The 13,099-nt window shown below is 37.7% G+C and overlaps 1 protein-coding gene across 2 annotated transcripts in view; it reads right to left on the bottom strand.

Annotated features, from left to right (window-relative positions):
- pappaa (pregnancy-associated plasma protein A, pappalysin 1a) overlaps window positions 1-13,099 on the bottom strand; it is a 112,781-nt gene that overhangs the window by 39,230 nt on the left and 60,452 nt on the right. For both annotated transcript variants that reach the window (XM_084935331.1, XM_084935332.1), the window contains exons 11-13: window positions 1,668-1,775; window positions 1,271-1,406; window positions 755-968 (exon numbers count right to left, since the gene is read on the bottom strand). In XM_084935331.1, the coding sequence (XP_084791457.1) occupies window positions 755-968; window positions 1,271-1,406; window positions 1,668-1,775 (458 nt within the window). The remainder of the gene's footprint in view (window positions 1-754; window positions 969-1,270; window positions 1,407-1,667; window positions 1,776-13,099) is intronic.

Raw genomic sequence — 13,099 nt, 5'->3', positions numbered from 1 at the left:
CTGTAAAGCACGGTGGAGGCTCAGTCATGGTTTGTGGCTGTATTTCAGCCAGTGGGGTTGTGTATTTTGTAAAAATTTATAGAATTACAAATACATAAAGTATGGTCAGAGTTTGATTCTCCATGCAGTACCATTTGCAATACCACCTTAAACACAACATCTTCATTTGTCACCATGACATTGATCTCAAACACACTCCCAATCCAATAAAAGCATACCTGGATATAAAAACACAAAGTGGAGCACTATCAGTCATGGATCGGCCTCCCCAGAGCCCAGATATTAACATTATCGATTGATACAGTGCAGGATCTTCCTGAACACAACAAAAGGCAGCCAACATCCAAAGTAGAGCTTTCAATGTCCTTCAAAAAAGCCTGGAGAACTCTTCCTGAAGAATGTTTAAAGAAATTCCAAGAGAGCTTGCCTAAGGAATTCAGGCTGTTTGGGGACAATAACAGTTTGTCTGTATGCATAAATATGTGACTTGACAGCAAATACATATCATAACAAGCTCTGTGACTCAGAAACAAGACTTATTCTTTTGTTTAATAAATTAAAAACTAGTATAAATGCACCCGCATTCCTCCAAAACACATACAAACACTTGACTATAGTGTAAATTATACATGCATGCATGTGTGTGTGATATAACATGTTCATGATGTGGTTTTGCATGCTTTCGACTGACGTCTGTGTTAAATATGTTAGCATCTTTTACAGCGCTGTTACGTTTGTATATTTTTAGCCTCACCTCTGTCCTGTGGGGTTGTAGATCTCATTGCTTTGGCAGCCACTTATTGTGATGGGGTCAAAAGACTGGAAGGAACGCAGGGCTACGCCGGAGATGGCCACAAGGTGAGAGGAAAACATCACCAGGATAGCCTTGGTGTGGTAAAAGGCCACTGACAGGTCATGACTCACTGGGATGACCAAAGGGTTTGTGCGACAGCCTAGACGCCACTCACCTGTGGAGAGGATATTGGGGCCGAGAGCAGAAGACAAAACATTGTGCATTGATGTTGAGATAGGGAAGGTAGGGGACAGAAGCAGATGTTAACCAACCTCAAAGATCAAAAAGAAGAGGAGGCCTACAAAGCAGCTGGTGATGAAAAGCTGATACCGTGTTCTAACTGAGACATAGCCAATCAAGTTAAAAAACAAAGGGATGAAAGCAACACATGCTTAAGTTGACGTATGCTTTCATCATTTCACTTAGACTGATACAGAGGTAAGTAGTAGTTTGAAAACACATTAAGATAATTCTCACCTAGGCTATGGATCCCCTCCTTGGTGTCCACCAGTTGAACAGTAATATTACATTGTGTCTGATCAATGAAGCCAGTCCCATCAGCAGCCAAGTGTATAATTACTGCTGCTGCCACCATGGGATGAGAAAAGTGGGCCTGAATAAAGGGAAAAGGGAAAAGCACAAAGTTAAGTAAAATTTGTCACATGTTTGTGTTTGTGTGTACAACTAGATTTATCCTAATTTGTTTAGTATCTAATATACAGATACTTTCCCAATCCAGGCGTCTAATGCTGATTACTCTCTAAAGCTTTGTCAGTATCAGTACAGCAGTTTGACATTATTACAAAGAACACTCAACCCAAAAGCGCAATTTTCAGGTGTCATCTGAACTATATTTCATGGATATTGGTGTTACCTTGAGCCAGTATGTATAATATCCCCAGGCTGAATCAGCCACTCGACAGGGGAACCATGCGTACTGCGACACTCCATCAGATAGATCAAACACCTTGGATTGACATGTCTGGAGAAATACAAGTGACAAAGAAAGGAGAATGAACAATTTTGTACAAATCCTTTTGTTAAAATGTTCTTCTTTTTTTAAACAAATGAGACCAAATTTCTCACAGAAGAAAAACTGTCAAGAAAGTTTTTAAAAAGCACACACATATAAGGAGCTGGTCTCCAACCAGTTGCAGTCAGTTGCCATGTTTAAAGAAACTTTGGTGTCTCAATATGGCAATGAAAGACAGAGTCAGTCTGCTATCAGTTTGCAGTTGAAAGACACTAAAAAAGCTTGCTTTTATTTAGGAATATAATCAGAATACCATCTGGCAACCAGTTAAGTCCAGTTCCCAAGGAGATGCATCGTGAACTAGTTGCACAGAATGAGTCAGGCTGTTTGCAGTGTGTTGGCAATCTGTCTGCATTTATAAATGAGAAGGTACCTATTTACAAACCCGTCTGAGACAGACTGCTGTCACTTTGAGTTTGACTGTGATTGTTTAGAGGCAGGTTGCCTCCCACCAGGCGACCTGTGCAATCACGTTGCAATGTGATCTCCCAGAGGTTAAAGCTGTTTCAATGTCAACCTCTGGGAAATCATTTTGTCGCTGAATGTGAAAAAAGTTCAGTATAATCACAGCTGTTGATTTTTCCTGCTCGCAAGAAGGTAGCTGTTGTATTCTTACTCTACTGTGACTAAGCCATAAGTGGAGGGTTTGGAGGTCTTTGGCATCTTTTCTCTGCTTTCTGGAGAAAATGTGATTCTGTTGGCTTCATTGAGTAATGACCTTCAGCTTGCAAAGGGGCAGAATGTAGTCAAGTGTAGAGCAGTTAAGAGCAGAAATAGCATTTCCAAAGGTGACGCCATCTACCTCAGACAGAAAGGTGTGGAGTATCTATTCCAAATTTGGAATTTGTTGGTGCCCCAAGTGGAGAAGTATCTCCAGGGCCTTATTCATGAGTATTTACAGATGATTGTACATATCCACTGTTCTCCTTCTCACCTCACCTCACTGTACATGTTAGTGATGATTTGAACAAAAATTCTGATTGATTATTCCATTAGACCCAGTCCAGTTAGGTCTTTGCTGGATTTTTTTCCTATTTCTTATGAACATCAGACACTGTTCAGATGCAGTAGATTGTATTTTCTAGGCCTGTTACCACGTTTGTCCTACACTTGTCCAGTTTCCTCAGATTTTGTAGGGACACACTGCACAACGTGCTGAGATTAGTTTTCATTTGATAGGGAATCACTTGTAAGTGCTCTCGCAACAAGCTGCTAGTGTTTAAAGACACAATCTGAAAACGGATTCTTTGATAAGCTATCTGTGTAGACACAACACTGATTCATCCCTTGAGCTGGATATCTTTTTTAAATGCTTGAATCATTCACTGGTCAATGCTTGTTCAACAAACAAAGAAACATTCCCCTGAAATTGGTCAGTAGCCAATGTCTAAAGAAAAAGTTCGAAAGACTTTCAGAAAGCCTGGAGAACTATTGCTCAAGACCACTTTAAAACAATTACAAGAAAGTCTACCTCCTAATATATTTCCTTTACATTGATGGGTGACTCAGTATTTTTCTCAGTACTGTATATAGAGTGTGCAAGCATCTAGACCCTTACAGTGTCAATTCCTATCAGCTACTGTTATCAGGGATGATTCCTGAAAAGCTTGTTCACTGTGCTGTGACCCCTACTTTTCCACAGCCGTCACTGTTAGTGTACTGTTTGGAATGACGTGCAACTGACGTGCATTGTGTGCAGCACTGTTTGTTTTTGTCAACAAACCCAGCATCCTGTTGTGACACATGCTCCACATCCCCCTCCACTTTTTCTGTCTTTGATTCTTTTTATACTTGTCTCTGTTTTATGTTCTCAGCATGCCCACTCTGTCATGCCGCGTACGTCCGCTAGAAGCCCTCAGAGAGTATTTGAAATTTTATGTAGCACTTTAATTTGTGACTTGTGTTGCAGAAATTACTCACTTAAAAAAAGTGCAGAAAAAGACAGTTACTCTGTTTTCAGTTTAAATTATGTATCAGTTACCTTTATAAAAGTAAAAAGAAAATTATGGGCAGAAATCTGTGCCATCAGAAACTGAATTTGAATAAGTTAAATTTGAATTTGAATTGTTCGGATTGAATCTGAATTGTAACCTGAATAAATGCTTTTAAAAACTGAATATGAATTAGCCTAATTTGAAATTCGATGTATTGGTTTGAAAATGATCATCACTAAATTGAAATTGAAAATACTTAAAATACTTTTATTGCACCATGTTCATTCCCTCATGAGCTGCTGTAACATGAATCAAATAGCTGAATTGCAACTCAGCATGCAGTCAAGTTCTATAGTCTTGCTAATGACCTACTAGGTGTGTTGCAACAGGGACACATGGAAAAGTTGCAGGACAGCGGCCCTCGAGGACTGGAGTTTGAGACCCCTGCTGTATGGTGTTTATGCAGTTTTGTACCCCACAGTTACAGCATGTCTGACTGCCTGTTCAGCATATGCAAAAATATATGATGAGTTTAAGCATGTGATGACAAAGGCCTTCCATTATGGTGTTTGTCATCACATGTCACAGACATCTGGGTGATCATTTGGAATAAACAAAAAAACTAAAAACGTGTTACTTCATCTTTTATCTTGATTATTATTATTATTGTTCTTATTTTACATTTTTCATTGTTAGGCATTAGGTTTACTTATAGTAGTCCTTTCCAACTTCTTTCCCTCTTCCATGTTACTGTGTCAGCTTGTCAGCATCTATTTGGGGTTGGGAGTGGAACAGAAAGTAAGGAAATCCAAAGTGCCATTAAAACCAGGAGAGGTTCTTATATTTCAGAAGAAGGGATTAATTCAGAAGAAATGACCTCAATGCCATATTTTATTTAGGAACCCTAGAGAGCACTTTGCAAAATAACACATTCTTATAATTTCACCCTCAGATGAGCCCAGCTACGACTGTCAGGGAAGGTGATGTAGGTACAGAGCATGTGAGAGTGGTTAAGTTAATGTCTCTTGTCTAGATGAAGGCACAAGAGGGATCAATGGCAAGGCGTAGAGATTCAGTATCTTCAGTCTTCAGTGGACACTCCATTTCTGGCACAAAACACCTGTAAAAGATGGTCGATTTAGGAGGTGACCCGACAACTTCAGCCTGTCAAACATAGCAATGGAGCAGTATGTTTAAAAAACCCAACTAATTAAGCATGCACTCAGTACCCTAAGAATTATTATGGTAGTTAAACACAGTGATAGTCACATATTATATCACTTCAAACAGAGGTGATCCAGTAATGCTGCACTAATGAATTAGACTAACTATTCACTTTAGCTAAAGTTATTAAGTTAGCTAAAGAGTTGGGATGCTGTGTAAGACATAAATAAAGCTAAAATACAAAGTTTTGGACACTGTTTTGCATGTTTCCCTACTGTAGGGGTCTCTGCAAGCATACAGGGCTCTGACAGGGTACAAGATGACAACTCTGGAATTCTACTAGAAACAGTCGATCATATTTGTTTGTCAAAGACGAATCCAGGGCAAACTACGCTAAATTTGCGTTTTTAGCTAACAGCTACAAGAAGCATAAAAGTTACTGTACAGCTATCATTTGTTAACATGACCCTTGTTCTTATACAAGTAATACATTTATTACCAACCTGAGAGCTTATCTGCTGGTCATTCGAGATGACGAATGACTTCTGAAGTCTTAATTCAGCTCAAGACGCTGTAGATTCCCGTCAGTAACACTTTCGGTCCGCTAGTAAAACGTAGTTCTATCTGCGCTCGATTACTCTTGAACCGGAACCGGATGTAAGTCCCAAAAAACTGAATTTTGGAACTGAAATTGAATGGTGAGAAGTGAATCTGAACTTATTCGAGAGCTAAATTTTTAAAGGATAAAATACAGTTTCAAAGCAAATGAATTCATTTTCAAAATATAAAATTCAATTTCAATTTAGTGATGACCATTTTCAAACCAATAAATTGAATTTCAAATTAGGCTCATTTATATTCAGTTTTTAAAAGCATTTATTCAAGTTACAATTCAGATTCAATCTGAGCAATTCAAATTTAACTTATTCAAATTCAGTTTCTGATGGCACAGATTTCTGCCCATAGGACTGTACCATCTGCTGCAGTACTCGTTGCTCTTCTTGTTGCAGAACATAGTTTTTTTTGGACACTGGCTGTATGTTTGTGGTTGTTGTCATGTTGAAAAATAAATCTGGGACTAATCAGTTGCCTTCTTCATGGTATTATGTTATGGATAATAATAAAATGTATCTGGTTAACCAAAGTGATTTGTACAATAATGAGGCTCAGCTTAATATATACTATTTATCATGCCAGGATTGTCCAGGTACACAGAGGTAAAAGAAAAACTATAACATTCTCGTTTCTTTTCTTTTCTTTCCTTTCTTCTTTACCTTATCTGCTTTGAAGTGTGGCTGTATACAATGACTGCAAATACATTTGATTTCTGAAAGTCAGCAAACAGATCTGAATTATGAACAGCTAGTATTGTGTGGGGTTATACATTACATGACTGCAGAATCACATATATTATATGTCATATAATATATCATATAATATTACTGTTGTGCATTTGGTAACATAATAAAAAACCTCTAACCTCTGGGAGTTCAGAAAAGTGCTCTAATTTACCTCATTAGCTTTGGCAGTATCGCGAGCCATGTCTAAGTGATATGGAGAAAAATAAACAGGAGAAACGGTAAAAGACTATTGAGTGGTAGATAAACAGATAATGAGAAGAGAGGACACGTACCCAAGGGCAGTGAGTTTCACTTGCTGCCCTGAGCTAGTGAAATAAGACACCAGTAACATGAGACTTTTGCTACTGTAAGATCCTGCCACTGTGGAAAACTGTCCAGAGCAGCTATCTGTCCATATATCTGTCCCCTGGATCTGTTGACGTGACCTTTCCGATTAGAGCTGAAGTGGCAGAAATGAGAAATGCAGGTGACAAAACCTAAGATAAGTTGCCATGACGGTATGGGACTACTTGGAAGCAATCATGATGATCTTCAGGTTTTTTGAAAACAGTTACAAGAAAATTTGCTGAATGGTTTGCTGAAAGTTTGCTGAATGCAAAAAATAGGGTGTGAATTTATACCTCACATACAGCCAAACAATGGAGGGAAATAGTTGTTTGATTCACCACCGAATTTGTAAATGTGCTCACACAGGAAAACAGTTCCTAACTTTTATAGTAGTTTTATTTTTATGGAAAGAGAAAGAATAGCAACCGAATATCAAGAAAAAACAAATGACATAAAACCCCAAAAAGTTGATTCTGTTCATCTATATGTAGAGTTTTCAGTGGGAGAAACGTTTCGTCACTCCTCCAAGTCACCCCAACCTTATAAACATTACATGAAACTGGCACCACTGTGAGGTTTATATATGTCCGTTAATAACATAAAAGTTATAAACTAATTTGAATGTCATTGAGTGAAACAATTATTTGATCCCCAAGCAAAACATGACTTAGTACCAGTTGGAGATCCTGTTCCTAGCTGCTCAGCAGGTTTGTCAGTAGGGATTTTGTGTTCTTGGTGACGGTGGTTCCAACTGCCTTCAGATCATTGACAAGCTGGTCCTGTGTAGTTTTGGGCTGATCCACCACCTTTTTCTTTATCATCCTCACGCCATAACACAAGACCTCCAGACCAAGGGTGATTGGTGGTCATTTTGTATTTCTTCCATTTCCCAATAGCTGCACCAACAGCCGTTGCCTTCTAACCGAGCTTCCTGATGGTCTTCCTGACATCCTTTGGCAGATCTTTGGTCTTGTCTGTCTTCGTTGAAATTGATGCTTTGGGTGTGCTTTATATATATATATAACAAGGTGAGATCAGTAGTATCTGTAATTTATTGTAACAGTGTCTGTGATTGATTGATTCATTGATCAATTGAAATCTATATGCCACATGGACACATAGTGGAAGAAAGAAATTTGGCTGGGTTGTGGAGGATCAAACACTTTTTTCACTCAATGACATGCAAATCAATTTAAAACTTTTAAGTAATGTGGTTTTTTCCTGTATATATGGTTGATATCCTGTTTCTCTCCATTAAAATATAACTACCATAAAAATATGAGAGTTTTCATTTCTTTGGAACTGAGCAAACTTACAAATTCAGCAGGGGATCAGATAATTATTTTTTCCACTGTACAGTAAGTCTGCTAATTTGCTGCGGGCCTGTTTCCATTACTAACTCTTCAGTGACAGCAGATGACAAAACCTTTTATATGTATAAGCCACGTACTTGTTTATGTAAACACACATATCACTCCCTAGACACTCCTGATTCTCCTGTATTTCCCCACCCTCAAGAAAACAACCCTACTTTATCAAAACAACAGAAGGCAATTCACCCCCCATGTGTGAGTCAGCTATATTAACTACCAGGTTATGTTGTCATTGTTTTTTTTGTTTTGTTTTTTTCAAATTACAATTAGGTCCATAGGTTTGTAGACAAATACATATTTTACAACCAGCAATCATTAGGCTGAAAAAACAAAATAAACCTATGAGAGAGATCATAAAAAAATGTTAGGACTGACCAAATCTACAACCTTGTACATATTTAAAAATAATGAAAACATGCACTGGTCAGCTTAGGAACATCAAATAGCCTTGATGACCACAGATGACAAATGAAGTGAACCATTGCAGAAGTCTTTCTTTGTTAAAGAAAAAACACTTCACAATCTCAAACAAACTCAAGAAAACTATTGAGGAGGGACTCACTTTCATGAATGTCAATGTAGCGGGTTTAAAACCACTGGTTACCCTCAAGAAGAAGATTCAACTTTGCCAGAAAATCTATATCTTACAAAATATTAAAAAGAGCCTGCTCAGTTTTTAAATCTGGGGAATTTAAAACTACATCAACTTGTATCCGAATGATGAGAAGTGAAAAGCATGGGGAGAAAGAAAAACAGCTCATGATCTAAATCACACCACAGCAACTGATCCCCAACAAATAAACAGATATTATTTACCGGGACAGGAATAAATGTATTCTCAAGAGTAAGTACCCAAGGGAGGCAAAAGGAAGGGTGGTAGGACAGAGGGATGGGAATCTGCAGATTCAGAATATATAGTTATTTATACATGAAACCAACTTCCACCAACTAAGCAAGGTGCTGCTTCACTAACATCTGCAATACACCTCTGCATGACTTACTCTAGTATTGAAAATGTTATTGACAAATTAAAGTTAGCTTCTCTTGTCATTCCCCTAACCCTAACCCTTTTATAAAGATCTTTATAGCTCGGAATCAAGCATTTCAGAGAGTGATATAAAGAAATTTTTGTTATCTTTAAATCTTCCTAGGGTGACAGTGGATCAACTGAAATATTTGGACGCTCCCATTACAGTTGAAGAAATAGTGGGAGTTATTAAACACCTGCCCTCTGATAAAGCACCAGGCCTGGACGGATATACGGCTGAGTTTTATAAATCCTTTCCAGAAGATCTAGCGCCACTGCTTTTAAACACTTATAACGAATCTTTTCAAGAGGGTAGGCTCCCACCTTCACTATCTGAAGCCATCATTACACTTATCCTAAAGAAGGATAAGGACCCCAGTGACTGTAAAAGCTACAGACCGATAAGTCTAACCTCCTATGATAGTAAGATTTTATCTAAAATTCTGGCTAATCGATTAAACCGGGTAATAACCTCTCTTGTACATGTAGATCAAGTTGGTTTCATAAGCTCACGCTCTTCAGCTGATAATATTAGGAGGTTAATTGATATTATGTGGGCGGTTCAGGACAGCCATTCTCCCATAGCTGCGATTTCGCTGGATGCCGAAAAGGCATTCGACAGAGTCGAGTGGAGATATTTATTTGCTACTTTAGAGTGTTTCGGTTTTACCAAAAGCTTTATTAATTGGATTCAGCTTATATATGTACACCCCAAGGCATCAGTACTCACAAATGGAATAATAGGGCCTTCTTTTGAACTAGGTAGAGGAACCAGGCAGGGGGATCCCCTCTCTCCACTTCTTTTTGCTCTGGCCCTTGAGCCGTTGGCAGTGGCTATTCGTAGGGAGCCCAATTTTCCAGGTGTCAGTATAGGGAGAGACTGTCATAAATTGATGTTGTACGCCGATGACATTTTGCTTTTTATATCAGACCCAGAAAAGTCTTTAAACTCCTTGCAGGCAATAATAAATACGTTTTCAGCTATTTCTGGCTATAAGGTGAATTGGACCAAATCAGAGGCCCTTCCGTTAACTAGTTATTGTTCTAGGTCACTTTTTCAAACCGGTATGTTTTCCTGGCCTCAGAAGGGCATTAAGTATTTAGGCATCACCTTCCCGCCTCATTTGTCAGACCTGATAAAGATAAATTTTGAACCTTTACTCAGCGATATGAAAATTAATATTGATCGTTGGTCTCAGATGTATCTCTCAATGTGGGGAAAGGTAAACGTAATCAAAATGGTATGTACACCTAAGTTCAATTATTTGTTGCAGGCTCTACCAATCCATGTTCCTTTGAAATACACCAAACAGTTTGACCAGCTCTGTAAGTCATTTATATGGAATAATAAAAAGCCTAGATTGAATCTGAGAAAACTGCAGAAACCAGTGGACAGAGGTGGGTTAGGGATGCCTAATCTACTTTTATATCATTATGCTTTTTCTCTTCGGCATTTGGCACATTGGTTCTTACCCCCTGAGAAAGCGCCTCCTTGGTTTTCCATTGAAAGTACTGCTTGCTCGCCATTTACACCATTATATAGCTTATCAACTAATTTGTCCCCCCGTATCCAATCACATCCAGTACTTTCTCATTTGAAAGAAGTATGGAAAAGAATGTCCAAATTATTCAAATTTGATCCATATCTTAACCAATCTGCTGGTATTTGGTATAACCCCAAACTTTCTATTGCTAAACTACCCTTCTTTTGGAAGCTCTGGTTTCAGAAAGGTACAACAGTGTTGGGGGATCTTTACGAAAATAGTATATTTAAATCATATGGAAAACTTGCAGAAGAATTTGATTTACCTAGACAGGAATTTTGGAAATATCTACAACTAAGACATTTGATGGCCAATACATGTGGTTCATTCGCAAAGTTCCCTTTAAGCTGCGACTTTCTGGAGGAAATAAAAAAAACCTTTGGGCGTGGACAAGAGGCATCAGCTTATTACAAAATGCTTTTATTAGCTTCTGATCCTAACACACTGTCCCTCAAAAGAACGTGGGAAATGGACTTAAATCTCAACTTTACAGTGGAGGAATGGAATGGCATCCTCAGGAATCTGAAAAAAATGTCACGCGAATTACGTTCAAGATTGGTTCAATTTAAGATTTTAAATAGAGTATACTGGACACCCTCACGGTTGCATAGGGTGGGTCTAGCGACTGATGATGCATGCTGGAAATGCCAGCAAGGAAGTGGCACACTTTTACATTTGCTTTGGGGGTGCTCCAAAGTCCAAGATTATTGGATTCATATTCACACTGTAGTAGAGAAGGTTGTAGGTCAAGGGGTCCCATTTATGAACAGTCTTTATGTATTAGGAGACCCTTCAGCTTTGAGTCACTTATCCACGTCTCTTGCTCATTGGGTACAAACGGCGATTATGCTGGGGAGGAAGCTGGGGTTTTTTTTTTGGTTTTTTTTTTGGGGTGTTTTTTGTGTTTTTTTTGGTTTTTTGTGTATATTAAAATTTAATAAAGTTTGAGTCATAAAAAAAAAAAACATTTCTTAATATTCTGTCTCCCAAAGAAGAAAGATATTAAAAGAAAACCTTTAGTTTTAATCCATCAGCTGAGTACAATAAGACCAAATTAAAAGGGATACTGCTTAATCAGTCTGCTCCTAATATTGTATGTAGTAAATCACGGAATAGGATTTGAGCGTGGAAATGTAAATGGTATTAGTGTCACATACATAATTTACTAGCTGTTTATAAGATGCAGTCCTCTGGATCCTTAAACACAAAGATCTGGTTGACATTATTTTCCTTCAAAACCTCAATCATCAATTTCAAATTTAATGCATGCAAATGGAGATTGTTATTTGAGAAAGTCACATGGTTAAATGTCATTCTGAAACTATACAAACTGTTGCTTTTCTTGAATAAATAGCAACACTGGAGATGAGTTCAAGTCCTTAACATCAAAATACAAACGCACACATACACATGGTTACACACATGGTCTTAATATTTACCAGCTGGCTAGTCAGACTGGCAGACAACAGAACTGCAGACACAAACTGGTGTTTGTAAATCACCACTTTGGATAAAAGGAGAGCTAAGTGACTTAAGCCAAGGGGAAACCAAAGCAGATAAATGTGATGAGAATGAGAGAGTTCAACTGTCAGACTCATTACTCTAAAAATACTGTGTGCAATGAAAACAAAATCGACTAAAGTCATAAAGCGCACTATAAACAGTAGGAAATGGAGAGAGGGTCTCTTAGCAAAGGTACAGTAATGATGATAACAATAATGGCTCTAATAGCATAATATAACAACAACAAGCCTTTCCGCTGGTGCCAGGGAGACGTTAGATCACCTCTGTGCACAAAACACTTAACCATATACAAATATATATATATCTGCTCATACGCAAACAAACACATCACACGGTATATACAGTCTAAACCCACCTGATGTTGAAACCTACAGATTTTAAAAAATATATAAATAATAAAAAACTATTAAAAATGCCTTGAATGCAGTTCAATAAATCTCATAGAAAATCCGACAGCTATGAGTTATATGTTGTTGAAAGATTTATATCACATTTTTAGGAGGCCCTGCAAAGCTCTTTTCCATATCTTTCAAAAATTGGAGAATGTCCCAAGAGCGTTCAGGACTTTCCTGAAACTCTAGTCTCCTTTCTTTCTATTCTGCATTAAACAAAGCATTGCAGTGAATCTACAGGGGGTTCAAATGCAATCCAATTTAGTTCAGTTTTATTTACATAGCTCAACACTGTAACAATAGTCAGCTCAAGGACCTTCACATTGAAATGTTTAATGATCAGTGACTGCCAGTTTTCAAATGTATATGCTATCTTATTATAAATGCTATAAATGCTACATCCGTTTGTCAGATGTTAAATTTATTACTGTATTAGCTAACATTTCTAATTAATATCTTGGACAGATCACTTGTGGTCAAAGTGAACTAAACCTTTCATATATAGGTATTAAATGTTTAGTTATTGATATTAGTACATACATCTTAAACTATCTTTTAACACTTTTTTCACATTTGTAGTACAGTAATTCATAAGTTGAGTGGTATGGCCACCCACTCAAAAAATGG

This window comes from Perissodus microlepis, chromosome 7, assembly GCF_051167445.1.
Source record: "Perissodus microlepis isolate ML-2025 ecotype Zambia chromosome 7, ASM5116744v1, whole genome shotgun sequence".
In the NCBI taxonomy this organism is placed as follows: Eukaryota; Metazoa; Chordata; class Actinopteri; order Cichliformes; family Cichlidae; genus Perissodus; species Perissodus microlepis.
The sequence above is the reverse complement of the archived record's forward strand: the minus strand, read 5'-3'. Positions and strand labels throughout refer to the sequence as shown.